This window comes from Bos javanicus, chromosome 6, assembly GCF_032452875.1.
Source record: "Bos javanicus breed banteng chromosome 6, ARS-OSU_banteng_1.0, whole genome shotgun sequence".
NCBI classification, from domain to species: domain Eukaryota; kingdom Metazoa; phylum Chordata; class Mammalia; order Artiodactyla; family Bovidae; genus Bos; species Bos javanicus.
Genome location: NC_083873.1, coordinates 60,087,845 through 60,104,612, shown reverse-complemented (window position 1 = coordinate 60,104,612; position 16,768 = coordinate 60,087,845). Strand labels below are relative to the sequence as shown.

At 42.7% G+C, this 16,768-nt stretch overlaps 2 protein-coding genes across 18 annotated transcripts in view; both read left to right on the top strand.

Annotated features, from left to right (window-relative positions):
- The window catches only part of APBB2 (amyloid beta precursor protein binding family B member 2), a 382,829-nt gene that overhangs the window by 327,678 nt on the left and 38,383 nt on the right, over positions 1–16,768 (top strand). The window lies entirely within an intron of this gene.
- LOC133249477 (large ribosomal subunit protein eL8-like) lies at positions 6,423–7,318 on the top strand. Its single transcript, XM_061419991.1, has one exon. It carries the CDS (start codon positions 6,455–6,457, stop codon positions 7,253–7,255), a length of 801 nt encoding a protein of 266 aa, XP_061275975.1. The 5' UTR covers positions 6,423–6,454; the 3' UTR covers positions 7,256–7,318.

The following is a 16,768-nucleotide window of genomic DNA, read 5'->3' as shown; positions in this document are numbered from 1 at the left end:
TTTTGAGGGAAATTTTTTTCCCCCTGTACAATCCCTGGGTGGCTATGAGAACAACAAATTAAAAAATATATCTTTGTAGACAATGAATATTTATTGACCAGTCCAAATGATACTTGCTTTCTGCATGAATTAGAGAATAATAGTGTCACAGAAGCCACCTCAGCCCTCAAGGTACTTGCTCACAAGGCTAGTTTTCTCCACCAGGGATCTCATTACAAAGATAAGCAGCAGTTACTAAAAACATTACATCTAATGGATGGTGTGGAATTTCTTAATATATTTCCTCCATAGAGTCGGTGGCCTAGAGTAATGGGTGAGCCCCTTTATTGTCTAGAGGAAATATTTTGATTTATCTCTGTATAGCTTCTAGCTTAAGAGTTGCTTTGGGTTTTTTTTTTTTTTTTAACTTAGAAGAAACTGTAGAAGATATTTATTTAAAAAGATAAAACCTAATCCTATTCATTAAATTTATTAAGTCAAAGGTTGAAATAAAAGGGAGGGAAATTTTTTTAAATAAAAGATAAGGTTTTAATATGTCTATACTGAACAAATTAGAGTGCCTCTCTTTTAAAAAAAGAGAAGGTGTATATCTTAAGTCTTTGAATCTTGAGTCACTTTTAATCATCATGTTGTTAATCATTGCCATAGGCCTTGGACTCATACTGTTAGAACAGATTATAGCAAAGAGGTATGTTAATCAGGGCAGGAGGAGAGTAGAAACGCTGTCATCATCCAGAAGGGGCACCGAGTTTTGTTTTTTTAACTTTGTAATTTAACCATAATTGTACCTGTGCATCTTTAAATGATCTGTCAGGGTGGCTTGCTTTATGCCCAAGGCCACATCGTCCTTGTGCCCGCCTTGAAGTTGCAGACTGTGGGATATCTTTTCTCCCTCCTTCTTCCTCTCCTGTGTGGTCCCATCTACCTCTCTGGGAACTTATTAGACACCCACATATTAAGTCCCCAATATGTGTCAGCCGCTGTGCTTGGCACCAACGATATAACTATGAACAAGCGCTTCATGGTTCCTGCTTTCATGCATGATACTAAATGGAATAGTAATAGTAAGTAATTAGATGAGTTCTTCAGTCCCATGAAGCACTTTGTAGTATAGCTATCAAGATAGCAAACTATCATATACTAAGTATATGGCATGTCCTTATCACTTAGTCCAGGTCCCACCTCTTCTGTTAGTCTTTTTGTCTCCATTTGTATCAGTCAGCACTGTCTAGGTTATACTTCAGTAACAATCAAGACCAAGTAGTTTAGAACAGTCCTCATTCTACTAAATGTCCGTGCCATGTTGGCTGGAGGTACTGTTCCTTGTAGTACCTCCTTATTCTGTGTCCAAGGCAGAAGGGAGTGCCACGGTTTAGAGTTTTGCCAGCCATAGTGTTAGGAGGGAAAAATGCACTGACTCTTAAAACTTCTGCCTAGGAACAACACTTAACACTTTTTCTCACACTTCTCTGGCCAAAGCAAGTTACATGTCCAAGTGTGACTTCAGGAGATGGGGAGATTTACTTCCCTAGGAAAGGGACTGGATATATTCATATCACTGCAGTGCCCTATGATCTCTTTGATCTCTCTAGTCATGTAGATCTTAAATGACACTTCATCTTTCAACCCTGTGTAGTTACTTAATGTAAATGTGTGCCCCTCCCCAGTTAGATTATAAATTCCCTCATAACTAGCACATGTTTTATTCTTCCTTATGTGTAACTCAGCATGATGCTGGCCTTATGTTAGGTTCTTAAAAATGATCATAAATTGTATGAAGGCAAGAAGAGAGAATAATCAGAACTCTCTCCATGTTTTAATATAATGCTTGATAGTCTACTGAGGATCTGTGTACACTATCTCCTTTAATCTTTTCAAGGACCAAAGGACATAATATTATGCCTTTAACAGATGAGAAAAGTGAGACCCAGACCTTGTACATGAGTTGCTTACTATTGCACCAAAAAAAAAAAAAAAGTGATTGAGCTATATCTGAAACCATGAATTCTAAATCCTGGGCCAGTGGTCTTTCCTACTCCTGTAGTTGTTAATGTGAACACTCCGATTTTTAACTTCTGCTGAGGATCACACAGGGGAAGGGAGAAGGAAACTTCAGAAAGAATTGAAAGCCCAAGATGTAGCTCCTGGCATTTGGGTGATAGCAGAGCTGAGGGGGACACACAGCAGAACTCTCGGCTTGAATTCAGCAGGCCAGTGTATTAGTTTATCTGTAGCTCCTGTAACAAATTTTCATGAACTTGCTGGTTGAAAACAATATAAATTTGTTCTCTCAGAGTCTGAAAACCAGGAGTTCAACATCAGTTTCATGAAGCCCAAATCAAGATGTTTGTAGGTTCACTGTCTCCAGAGCTCCTGGGGAAGAATCCATTCCTTGCCTCCTCTTCCAGCTGCTGGTGGCTGCTGGTGTTGTTTGGCTGTGCCATCACTCCTGTCTCCACATCCTCTTTCTGTAGGCTTCTCTTCTAAGTTTGTGATCTCCCTCTGACTCTCCCTGGTAGGGATGTGTGTGATTAGATTTAGAACCCACCCAGATAATCCAGGAAAATATCCCCATGTCAAGATCATCAGCTCTGCTCTATGTTACATGGCAGCCTGGACGGGAGGGGAGTGTGGGGGAAAATGGATACATGCGTATGTATAGTTGAGTCCCTTTGGTCTCCACCTGAAACCATCACAACATTGTTAATCGACTATACTCCAAAATAAAATCAGTTTTTAAAAAGAGATCATCAATTTAATCATTTCTGCAAAGATCCCTTTTCCATATTAGGTAACAACAACAGGTTCCAGAGATGAGGGTCTGATATTGATATCTTTGGGACCATTAGGGTGGTGGGAACCTCTTCTGCTACTCCACTTTTCTCCCCTGCTCTGCCCCTCTTTTATCCTCGCCCATCTCTGTCTCCCCTCCGAGTGGTACAGGTTATATGGTATATTGAAAGGATCTCTGGAGTCTGATACACATCCAGTTAATTCCTGGATCTGCCTCTTCTTGGCTGTGTGACTTTGGTGAGTGAATTACTTACCCTGAGCCTCAGTGTCCTCCTGTGTAGAGACAGAGGCCTTAGAACCTGTGTGCAGCTTGGTGTGAGATGATAAATGAGACAGGGCCTGGCAGGGGCACCTGGCCCCAGTGGGCACCTGCCCAAGTGCCCCGCCCCTGCTCTGCGCTGTCCCTCATTTAGGCTCCCCATCCTCTGCACCCACAGGGCTGGGCCTGGTGGGCTGCAGGTAGAGATGCTGCCCACGGACATTCCTGGAGCACCTCCTCCCATTTATTTTTCTTCGTGACTCTAAAAATACACAATGTTTATTAAATAATTAATCATCCTTTCCTAGAAGAGTTATTTCATTTCACGGGTGAACAGTTTATTGCCAGAGAAACTATGTCTTCCTCCAAAATGATGTATAACATGATTTGGTATCTGCATTTTTAGACACTTGAATGTTTTCTTTCTCTCTGCCAGTTAAACTTGAAGGTAATGTAGTACGCATTCATTTGCACTTTTTTTCTTTTCTAGAGATATAGATGTGCATAGTAGAGCAACCTCATATTTTTCCATTTCTAAAATAGTATGTAAAACCTGATATGTTAGTGTGCACGAATGCTAATAAGTTTTAGTATTTAGTAAATATTGAGTAGTAATAAATACCATAGGTAGCAAGCCTTTATAATATTAAGCCTATGAAGAAAATTAAACAGTAATATAATTGGCAAGGAAATGAATGCAAACGTAAAAAGAAAAATATATGAAAGCCATTTTTTCTCAAACCCATTTTTGCGGTTTTACATACTTGTCTGCCTTCAGAATCTAAAATGCTAGGCTAGTTTATAAAGCAGTCCCTTTAGACATTTGCCTTATTTTTAGGAAATGTTGATCCTAATGCTAGGTTAGTAAATAGGGATTATTTGCCCTCTTGTCTCTGATGACATAAGGGGTCTGAAATGCTGTGTGGAGAAGAACCAGGAAACCAAAACCAGCTGAGGGGTTCCACCAGCTGAGGGGTTCCTTGCCCTGTTAGTCGTGTCTGCAGTGGAGCAAAACATGGGCGCGGCACAGCGTGACTAAAGCACAGGTAATTATTGGAACGTACCCCATCTAGGCCGTCACACAGTTAGCTTGACCCAGGGTCATTGGTTAGCATTAACTTTTACACAGGAAAGGCAAAAAATGGCAGGGGGAAGAGAGTGGTCAAATATTGAATACTCTCAATACGTATCCATTATATCTGAAACTTGATGATTTCTTGATAAATATCGAGGGAAGAAAGGAGGCAGAGACTTGCTCTAGAGTACTGTGACCGTGTGTGCCGTGGGAAAACTTGGTTTCAGAATTTGGGGCTGAGTTTGTAGTGGCTCCCAGCACAGAGAGGTCCACAGTGTTCAGAACGACCAAGAACATCCTGTAACTTCATTTGTGGATAAACAGCATACATGCAGTGTTCGAATATTAAATCCTTAAAGCATTTGCATTGCCTCTCAACAGATGCGCAGTGCTGGCAACAATGTGGTCTTTTGTTTTTGGTTGCCACACCCCTGGAAGGGGGAAGATGGACTTTAAGATGTGAATCCCCTCTGTGGGAGAGGGAGAGGGTGGGAAGATTTGGGAGAATGGCATTGAAACATGTAAAATATCATGTAAGAAATGAGATGCCAGTCCAGGTTCGATGCACGATACTGGATGCTTGGGGCTAGTGCACTGGGACGACCCAGAGGGATGGTATGGGGACGGAGGAGGGAGGAGGGTTCAGGATGGGGAACACATGTATACCTGTGATGGATTCATTTTGATATTTGGCAAAACTAATACACTTATGTAAAGTTTAAAAATTAAAAAAATTTTTAAAAAAAGATGTGAATCCCAGCCCTGCCACCAACTGTTAAGGTCTTCTTGTGCAAGTTATATAACCTCTTCACTGACATCCATTTCCTCATCAGAGAATAACATTGTGTCCCACCTAGGAGGAACACTTTTTTTTTAATCTGTTGTTTTAAAATTATTTTTTAATTGAAGATAATTGAATTACAATGCTTTGTTAATTACTGCTGTACAGCAAAGTGACTCAGTTATACATATATACGCATTCTTTTCATATTCTTAGATTCACTTTTTTTTTTATTGGAATATAATTGCTGAGCTTTTGGTAAGAGTTGAGAACAGTGTCTGGCACATCCATAGTAAGAACCCCAGTCCTTTGGCTCTCAGTTCCATTCCTCGCCTCCCCTGCTGACCTCTGACCCTGCAGGCGGTTTCTAGCCTTCACCTGGGTTTGGCCACTGGAAGCAGTGAAGGCTGGGGGAAGGGAGACCATGGTTCCTTTCCCGGCTGTTCGCCTCCAGGCTGTGCCTCCTCATGGCTCCAGCCACCCCTGCCCAGGCTGGCAAGGCTGTGGTTGTGCTGGGAGCCTCTACCACCTCCTGCGTGGGCCCTTCAGCCTGGAGGTGGTAGGTCGCTTCCTGCTATTGCTAATTCCGAGTGCCGCTCTGTCTCCTGTCTGCTTTTCAGCTCTTCCACCACCCGTCTGTTTCAAATACTAAGAGCAGTTTTTGTTTTCCTTGCTGTGCCCTTAATAATAGACTGTAAACATTTACTGTCGCTGCTGTTGTTCCTGTTGTCATCATTGTCTCATGCTTCAGAGGAAACTCTGGAGTAACCCTGAGGCTCAGGAAGTGAAATGAGTTAACCGGGATCCCATAGCTGGTGGGTGACAGACGCCAGCCTAAAACCCTTTCACTCCATCTCTCCTACCAGCCTTTGGATGGGCTAGTATCCTTGACTCTTAATTAGTCTGAACACACAATGTATGTCTTGCCTAGGGGCCCACTTCCTTTTTGACTCCCACAGACTGGAGTGACATACGAGGAACAGCCATCCTCACCACCAGCGATTGCTTTTGGGATCACACATCACCAAGTCAGAACTGACCTCAGTCTTCATGGGAGGGTGCGGGTTCCATTACAGTAGAGAATGGGGGGTTACTAAAGATCGTTGATTACAAGCAACAGAAAACAAATCGCGTGATCTTAAGCAAAAGACACAGCTTCCCAGGTGGTGCAGTGGTAAAGAATCCACCTGCCGATGCAGGAGACACAGGTTCAATCCCTGGGTCGGGAAGATCCCCTGGAGGAGGAAATGGCTACCCACTCCCATCTTCTTGCCTGGGAAATCCCACGGACAGGGGAGCCTGAAGAGCTGCAGACCATGGGTCGCAAAGAGTCAGAAGTGACTTTGTGATGAGTGCACACACACGCAAGCAAAAGACAGTTTGGTTGTCTTCTGAAACTCTGAGGCAGGGAGATGACCAAGATGAGAGAGAAGGGTCTGACGAAGTGTCAGGATTATATCTATCTTTCATCTCGATTCTTGGCTCCGTCCTCTCTTCTTAATTCTTATGGTAGAAATGACCCTGCTCTCTACGCCAGCCCTTCAAGATGCCGAAGGGAAAGAAGGCCAAGGGGAAGAAGGTGGCCCCGGCCCCGGCCATGGTGAAGAAGCAGGAGACCAAGAAGGTGGTCAACCCCCTGTTCGAGAAGTGGCCCAAGAATTTTGGCTTCACACAGGACATCCAACCCAAGAGGGACCTCACCCGCTTTGTCAAATGGCCCCGCTACATCCGGCTGCAGCAGCAAAGGGCTATTCTATATAAGCGGCTGAAAGTGCCTCCTGCAATTAACCAGTTCACCCAGGCCTTAGACCCACAAACAGCTACTCAACTGCTTAAGCTGGCCCACAAGTACAGACCGGAGACAAAGCAAGAGAAGAAGCAGAGGCTGCTGGCCCGAGCTGAGAAGAAAGCCGCCGGCAAAGGCGATGTCCCCACCAAGAGGCCACCTGTCCTTCGAGCAGGGGTCGACACTGTCACCACCCTGGTGGAGAGCAAGAAGGCTCAGCTGGTGGTGATCGCTCACGACGTGGATCCCATCGAGCTCGTGGTCTTCCTGCCTGCCCTGTGCCACAAGATGGGGGTTCCCTACTGCATCATCAAGGGCAAGGCCCGGCTGGGGCGCCTGGTCTACAGGAAGACGTGCACCACTGTAGCCTTCACACAAGTCAACTCGGAGGACAAGAGTGCCCTGGCTAAGCTGGTGGAAGCCATCAGGACCAATTACAACGACAGATACGATGAGATCCGTCGTCACTGGGGAGGCAACATCCTGGGGCCGAAGTCGGTGGCGCGCATCGCCAAGCAGGAAAAGACGAAGGCCAAAGAGCTGGCCACCAAGCTGGGCTGAGCGCACTAGGGAGTTTTCTGTACATAAAAGTAATAAAGATTCTCCTTCAAAAAAAAAAAAAAATGACCCTGCACAATACTTTTCCAGCCAGTGTGAGTGCAGTGTCTCAGTTACAAATTCCTAAGGGAAGAGACTCATACTCAGCATAGACCAGGCATAGACCATCCTGGTCAGACTGGCCAGATCACTTCATACAAGATGTCAGCCAGGGGCCTGCTGCTGCCACATAGGTTGGGGCGGTGTGGTGTTTCCCAGAAAAGGGGATCACAAGTGTGCACTAGAGAGCTCATTTCAAGATTCTAACAGTCTTCTTCACAATCACAGGAAGCCACATTTGGGTGCCCACCATCTGCCAGAAACAGTGGTAATCGCATTACATCTTGTTTTGTGGGTTTTTTAATTTTAATTCTCAATAACAGCATTAGGAGGCAGATTTTATTCTTTGCATTTTGTGGCTGGGGAGAGGACAAAGGGAAAATTATGCATTTGTGCAGTATAAGCTGCACAGGGCAACTGAAATGGTAAGGGACTTTGCTTCTAGAAGGAATTAAAATACATTAATTCAGAGTGGCAACACTGGTTTGCTCATGCTGATCAGAAGTTATGATTAGTGGCTAAGTATAACTTTGATTAACAGAGAAAAGTGGCGTGGGGACAAATCAAAGTAGCTCGTATTTGTGTGAGAAATGTGTGTTAAAAGATCTTAGGTGGTTAAAATTATAAAACAGTATGTTGGACCAATTTGGTCCAACTCCCACTCTTTGAAAATAAGAAATTTTGCTTGAGGTAAGTAATTTAGCTGTTTTGTGGGAAGCTTCTTCAGCTTCTAAGATGATTCAGAGCTTGGAATTACTGACTTAGCCTTCTGACTATATCAGGAGTGTTTAAATATATTTTCCACTCAGTTAATAACTCATGAATTCGTTTAAATTTATCATCAGTGCACTCAGAAGTCATCAAAGTAGACTCTGAGCTGTGAACATTTGGCTGTCTCCTTCTGGTTAATCCTGACACATCTCACATGTCATAGTTTTCCAAAACTCTAAAAATGAGATTACTCCCTATTAAAATTGATCATTAGATTATTGTGTTCTTGAAGATAAAATTTTAACTTGCTTAAATGATATAGTCTCCCCTCTTTTCCTCAAAAAATGTTTTATATGAGTGGAGAAGGTGGAATCTGTAGCCTCATAGACTAGTGATGCTCAAACCTGAACACATATCAGAATCAGCTGTAGATCTTTATGAATACAAAGAAAGTTGAATCCCTAGACTTCTCTGATGGTCCAGTGGTTAAGAATTCACCTGCCAGAGCAAGGGACATGTGTTTGATCCGTGGTCCAGGAAGATTCCACGTGCTGCAGAGCGACTTAGCCCACGTGGCACAACAGCTGAAACCTGCGTGCCTAGAGCCCACGCTCAGCAACAGAAGAAGCCACCACAGTGAGAGGGCTGCACGCCTCTACTGCAGAGTAGCCTCCACTCACCACAACTAGAGAAAGCCCATGCAGCAACAAAGACCCAACACAACCAAAAACAAAAGAAAGCTGAGTCCATCCTCAAAAGTCTCTGATACAGTAGGTCTGGGGTGGGACCTGAGATCTTATATTTCTAAAGAGTTCCCAAGTGAGGCTAACTTTAGCTACAGACCGCTCTTGGAAAACAGTGCTCTAGGCTGGAGAAAGAATTTGCTGAGAATAATGCTTGCAGTTTTGTAGCTTTAAGAGAAAGTGTTGGGGGTGGCAGGTTTAAATAATTAGTCTCTATAGTCACTGCTACTGCTGCTGCTAAGTCCCTTCAGTCGTGGCCGTCTGTGTGACCCCATAGACGGCAGCCCACCAGGCTCCCCCGCCCCTGGGATTCTCCAGGCAAGAAGACTGCAGTGGGTTGCCATTTCCTTCTCCAATGCATGAAAGTGAAAAGTGAAAGTGAAGTCACTCAGTTGTGTCCAACTCTTAGCGACCCCATGGACTGCGGCCCACCAGGCTCCTCCATCCATGGGATTTTCCAGGCAAGAGTTCTGGAGTCGGGTACCATTGCCTTCTCCTCCAGCTTTTTGTAAGGAACTCAATTTGGAATCTATGATTTTCCTTTCTTTAGGGGGAAAGATAAAAAGCAGAGGAGGATTTACTGTTATGATAGTGAACCTTAAAATTTAGGGCCCCTTTCAAGGCTCTGGGCACGGGGCTTAGGGATGAGTTCACATGGTGTTTATAAAACTTGCAAAAGGAAGATATTTTTGTATTCATTTTCTTAAAGATGTCCCCAGAAATTGTCTCAGCTTTAGGTCCCATAAAACCTGAATCAACTCTGATAATTAATTAATATAATTAACTAACAATGTATAAAAGGAACATAGTTTGTAACAAAGAGCAGGTTTTGAACCCGGGTCTCCCGCATTGCAGGCAGACGCTTTACTGTCTGAGCCACCAGGGAAGCCCTTTAAATAGGTTGCTGCTGCTGCTGCTAAGTCACTTCAGTCGTGTCCGATTCTGTTCGACCCTATAGACGGCAGCCCACCAGGTTAGGCAATTTCTAAATGTGTCAGAAATAATGGTAAGTGGATAATCATCTCAGAGGACATGTGAACTTTGTGTGGAACTTACTTTAATTGAAGGAGTTAGATGGAACATTAAGTAGATGAAAATCCAGTTGGCCTTAGCTTGTGGACTGTCTAATCAGCTTGTATGTGCTATATTTTATTTATTGCATGTGTGCATGTTAGTCATATCCAACTCTTTGTGACCCCATGGACTGTAGCTTACCAGGCTTCTCGTCCATGGGATTTTTCAGGCAAGAATACTGGAATGGGTTGCCATTTCCTACTCCAGGGTATCTTCCCAACCCAGGGATGAACCCGCGTCTCCTGCATTGGGAGGTGGATTCTTTACCACTTACATGGGAAGTCCATATTTTATTACATTTTATTTATTTGTGATGAGAGCAGAAATTTTGGAGAAATGAGTTAGGTCCCAGTCTGGCTTCACCTCTTGTAAATAAATTCATTCATTCTTTTTGAGCCTGTTTTATCTGTAATGGAAGATGTTAATAATAATAGTTGTCTTAATAGGGATAATTGGATTCTGTAATGAAATGATAGATATGAACAGACATTTGTTTAGATCTGAAGATGTAAAATACTGCACAAATGTTAGTGACCAGTAGCTGTACAATGCATCAAACCCAGGCCTCCCGCGTTGCAGGCAGATGCTTTATGTCAGCTTTACCGTCTGAGCCATCAGGGAAGCCCAATGCTATACCAGCAGTACACTAATGAGTGAAGTCGCTTAGTCGTGTCCGACTCTTTGCGAGCCCATGGACTGTAGCCTAACTAGGTTCCTCCGTCCATGGGGTTTTCCAGGCAAGAATACTGGAGTGGGGTGCCATTTCCTTCTCCGGGAGATCTTCCTGACCCAGGGATTGAACCCAGGTCTCCCGCATTGTAGGCAGACGCTTTACCGTCTGAGCCACCAGGACTGAACGGCCATTCTGCTGGATCAAGATTCGGCAAACTTTTTCTGTAAAAGGCCAGACTATAAATACGTTAGGTTGTATGGATCATTCTGTCTCTGTCTCAACTACTTAACTCTGCCCCTGTTAGGCAGAAGTAACTATAGAGAAGATATAAATGAATGGGTGTGGCTATGTTCCAATAAAGCTTTATTTTTTATTTGTAAAAACAAGGGCAGCTATGCTAGATGATGTACCAAAATTGACCCAAAATGCCACAGTTCTTCCCAATTAGGAACTTCCAGTTGAGCAGAAGGTAAAACAAATAAGAGCGATTATAAGTGATGTTTTTATTTAAACTCAATTTTGGAAAATCGAAATGCTGGCACATTTTATCTGCTTTACTTTCCATAGTTCCCTGATGTAGCTGATATCTCTTTGAGGGGTGAGCAAAGTGGGGTGAAGGAAGGAGTCAAGGTTAAGAAGTTAGGGGTCAGAATGCCACCTTCTTCCTCATTCTGCTTCCTGGCTCTGGAAGTGGTAATAATAGGGTGAGCTCCTGTTTGATCCCTTCTCTGGGATTCAGACTCTACAGCAAGTGCCTAAGCATAGAGATTTTTAACCACCAAGAAATTAGATCGTTCTGTTTTTTAATCTCTTAATTATTTTTAAAGATCACTGAGATGCACAGATCTGTGAACTTTGGAAAACCGAAATAAAGGAATTTTCAGTTCAGTTCAGTCGCTCTTTCTCTAAAGAAAACATATAAATGCCCAGCAAGTGCATGAAAAGATGCTCAACATTACTAATCATCAGGGAAATGCAAATCAAAACCACAATGAGATATCACTTCATACCTGTCAGAGTGGCTGTTATCAAAAAGACAACAAATAACAAGTGTTGGCGACGATGTGGAGGAAAGGGAACCATTGTGCACTGTTGCTGAGGATGTAAGCTGATGTGGCAGCTATGGAAAACAGTATGGAGATTGCTAAAGAAATTAAAAATAGGACTAACCTATGATTTAGCAGTTCCATTCCTGGGTATTTATCTGAAGAAAACAAAAACACTAGTCAGAAGAGATACATGCCCTCCTGTGTTTATTGCAGCATTGTTTACAATAGTCAAGATATGAAAGCAACATAAGTATCCGTAGATGCATGGATTAATAAGATGTGTGCATATATGTGCATACAATGGAATATTAGTCATGAAAAAGAAATGAAATCTTGCCATTATATGACAACATGGATGTATGTAGAAGGTTTATGCTAAGTGAAATAAGTCAAAGACAAATACTGTATGATTTCACTTAAATGTGGAATCTAAAAAAATGAAACAAACATAACAAAACAGAAAGAGTTATAGATCAGATCAGATCAGTCGCTCAGTCGTGTCCGACTCTTTGCGACCCCATGAATCGCAGCACGCCAGGCCTCCCTGTCCATCACCAACTCCCGGAGTTCACTGAGACTCACGTCCATCGAGTCAGTGATGCCATCCAGCCATCTCATCCTCTGTCGTCCCCTTCTCCTCCTGCCCCCAATCCCTCCCAGCATCAGAGTCTTTTGAGTTATAGATACAGAGAGCAAACAAGTGGTTGCCAGAGCTAAGAGTTGGGTGGGAAAGAAGTAGGTGCAGGAGATTAAGAGGTACAAATTTCTAGTTGCAAAATAAATGAATCAGGGGTATGAAATGTACTGTGTGGGGATAATTGGTCAATAACTATGTAATATCTTTGTATGGTGACATAGTATAACTAGACTTATCCTGGTGATCATTTTGAAATACATGGAAATATCCAATCGCCTATGTTGTGTAACAGGTACTAATGTAGTTTGAAGGGGCAATTATATTAATACTTCAGAAATAAACAGACTCAAAGAGATCAGAGGTGGGGGAGTGCGGAGAGGGGAATTAGATGAAGGCAGTCAAAAGGTACAAGCTCCCAGTTATAAGAATAATATGTCCTAGGAATGTGATGTATGGCATGATAACTATAATTAACATTGCTGTATGTTATGTATGACAGTTGTTAAGGGAGTAAATCCTAAGAATCATTAGCACAGGAAAAAAATTTTCTGTCTTTAATTTTGTATCTATATGAAATGATGGATATTCAGTAAACTTGTGGTGATCATTTCATGATGCATGTAAGTCAAATCACTATACTCTACACTTTAAACTTATATAGTGATATATGTCAATTATACCTCAATAAAACTGGAAGTAAAAATTTTTTAGAGAAAAGAGGTTGGGTCTTATAATAAAATTTATCCTCCTCCCCCAAAATTATGCTAAGTGAGAAAAGCAAGATTCACAGACTATATATGATATGATTCCATCTATACAATATTTTAAAAGACAAAACTGTAGAGATGTAAACCAGACCAGTGGTGGGCTCAAGGAGAAGGAAAATGTCATTTCTTTCAAGAACTTCTCTTGGCTTCCCTCCACCAGCCCCTAACCTCTTACCCCTGCCCCCATCTTCCCTGTCAAGGATTTAATATCAATTTAAGGTAGAGTTTATATTGCAAAACACAAACGTGATTTTTCTCTAGTTTTAATCATGGAAATTGCCAGAGAGCAGGCGTTCCCCTTGGCCCCTCCAGGGTCCCTGCTGAGTGAGCCTGAGGGCAGCCTGGCTGTGTCTTCACCCCGCTGTCAGCATCCCTGCATCGCCTTGCAGTTCTGTGTCCCAGAGGGCAAGCCAGAGCGGGGTTCAGAAGGGAGATAGTGAGCAGATGCCTTTGAAGAATTGAGTGTTGTGCTGGTTCTATTAGGATCCTGAATCATCAAGGTAACAATTTATGCGTAGCTCCCACCCCTAGCTGGGAACATGAGGACTGTTGGGTAAGGTCGGGGGAAGAGGGATAAGTCAAGTCTCTTTATAATCCACTGAGTGCCAGGAAGTTGCCCACTGTCTTCAATCTAGAGGGAGGTTCTGTCTGCTGAATATTGCATGAAGAAAATGGGCTATGCTCCCTACCTAGGGCTTGGGAATGTCTTCCTCTTACAAAGATTTTTATTGTACACATTTATTATAAATAGCCTTTGCATTTTATAGAGCAGGACAAGAAGGTTCCAGGCCATTGAACATGATTTTTTTCCCCCAATATTTTCTTTCTGTGTATCTGATGTTTCATACAGCAGTGGAGGTTTTCTTTTACAAATGCACATTATAGTTTCTTCCAAGAGCAGCCATCAAGTACCCTGTCCTTTAAAATAAGTTGGGAAATATTACTCTTGGTTCGCCACTCTCTGGTTTTCATTGCCTGGGTTCATTGTAGATCTGAAGTTGCATTCTTTTTTGCTGTTTCTTTGTCATTGTGGCCTTGTTTGGCTCATTTATCTCTGGGTTCTTGCCACTCAAAGTGGAGTCTTTGGACTAGAGCATTAGAATCACCTGGGAGGATTTTTTTTAGACATGCAGGCTCCACCCCAAACCTACTGAATCAGAATTGGCATTTTAACAGATCCTCAGAGATGCATTTGCACATTGAAGTTTGAAAGGCCTCAATCCTGCCCAAATCTCCCACCTGCTCTGTTGATAACCTTGTTAGGACCATGTGTGACCCTCAGACGTGCACCCCTGGTTCATTATCTTGATATCCGTACAGGTGTGAGTGTGGGTGCATGCACTTTGCTATGAACTTAATTTAGTCAGTGCTCAAAGACACAAAACCACACAGGCACAGTTGAGCTCCCAGGAGCTTGGAGTCTAGTGGGGGACAGAGTCTAGTGCTCTAGCACCACGTTGCGGTGTCATCTGACTCCCTTCACCCACAGAGTTCCTGCCCGCTTCTCTGAAAACAGTTTCTCAGTGTATAGTCCACAGGCCACCCGCCTCCCAGTCCTTGGCGTTCTGTGAAAAGAGCACGGGGTCACTCCAGACCTTCCGGATCATGCCCTTGGAGTGAGCCCAGGTATCTTCATTTTAAAAATTATTATGCACATTATAATTTGAGGGCCACTGACACAGGTACAGCTTTGATGTCCTCGATGATTACACATTTTGATAGGAAGGGATGTTTATATATAATCTCAAATGTTCAAGGACTCATTCAGAGCTTTCCTCTCCTAAGTTCAGGGGGAGTTTCACATGGCCTCCAAACTCAAAGCTGCTTTTATCTTTGGGTGAGGCAACGTCAGGATCTTGTGGATAGTATTTAAAGATTGTTCAGATCATATGTTTATATTTTCTAGCAGCGTGTTTTCCAGGAGCAAATTAAAATCCTTTGCTCTATAATGAGTTAACAGTGTGAACATTGTTATGACAATCCCGTGACTTTCTTGTTTAATGTTTATACTCATCTAATCAAACAAATTGAAATTGGATTATGGCTGTTGCACATTATAGCAGTTATTATCCAGTTTAAATGCAGGTCTGAAGGAAATAAAATTGATTTTTCTATGGTACTTGAAGACACTGTAGGTTATTGGTGTGCTGTTTGAATTTCCAATTAGGTTTGTACAGAGGAGAATAAGATTAGTGCTTGGACTTTTTTAAAACTTTCTTAATGTATTATGTAAATAAAGTGATATTTCATTCTAATTATGGAGGTAGATGACTTTAAAAAGTTTGGTGATCTGCTTTCATATTTTTATTTAAAGCATGTCAGATTTTAACATGGATAATAATTTTGAGGAACATTTTTATTTTTAGAAAGAAAAGAAAATAATAGAGTAGAACACCATAATAATACTCAGTTACTACAGTAACAGCTACCCTATTTTTCAGGGAATGAGCTGTAACATGTACCAGAATTTCACAGATAACTGAACCTATCTTTCAATAAACCAAACCCTTGTTTTTGAAAAGCTGCCTTTATTTTGCAAACACCTTTTGTATATCTGTTCAGTGTAAGCACCATGCCCAATGCTAGGGGCTCAGAGTCATCCAACACAGGTCCTTCACAACAAAGATGTGCCCGACCACTGACTGCTCTGAAAGCGGAGCTGTGGGCCAGAAAACACAGAAGCAAAAACGGCAAGCCCTGGAGAGTGGGGAAAGGCTTCAGGGAAGAGGTGACTTTGGGTCTGGACCTCAATTCAGAAGTAGGAGTTACATGGATATTTAAGTAGTAATACAATTTATTCCTTAAATCATAAAGGCATCACATGCTGATTATGTGCTTGTTTTAAAAGTACCCATAAAAAGATTAAGTTCTATCATTATTAAATGTATTATTAAGCACTTTGTGTCAGGAAATGTGCTTGCTTCTGAAAATACAATGGAGAACAGTCCACAAATCCGCTCTTAGGTTTGGTAGTCTGCTATAGTGAGTCACAGAACTCACTCACAGCTAAAAGCTACAGTTAAACTCAGCCAGGGAGAGAGGCGCACAGGACGAGTCCCGAAGAGGCCCACACGTGGAGCTTCCATGGCCTTCTCCCTGCAGAGTCATGGACAGCATAGCTTTCCCAGCGTTGATGTGTGACATTGTCCATGGAGCATCGCCAACTGGGGAAGTTCATCCAAGCCTTGGTGTCCGCAGTTTTTATGGGGGGGTCCCATCATGTGGGTGTGGTTGACCATACACGTGACTAAGCCAGAGGTGGAACCAATGCTCAGTGACCCAAAGCCCTGACCCTAAACCACATTGTTAGACTATCTAGTGTGACCCAAGACCCCTGGGAAAACAAAAACACTCATATCAGCTATGACATTCAGTTCAGTCGCTCAGTCACATCTGACTCTTTGAAACCCCATGGACTGCAGCACGCTAGGCTTCCCTGTCTATCACCAACTCCCAGAGCCTATTCAAACCTATGTCCATCGAGTTGGTGATGCCATCCAACCATCTCATCCTCTGTCATCCCCTTCTCCTCCCACTTTCAATCTTTTCCAGCATCAGGGTCTTTTCCAATGGGTTGGTTCTTCACATCAGGTGGCCAAAGTATTGGAATTTCAGCTTCAGCATCAGTCCTCCCAATGAATATTCAGGACCGATTTCCCTTAGGATTGACTGGTTGGATCTCCTTGCAGTCCAAGGGACTCTCAAGCATCTTCTCCAACACCACAGTTCAAAAGCATCAGTTCTTCAGCGCTCAGCTTTCTTT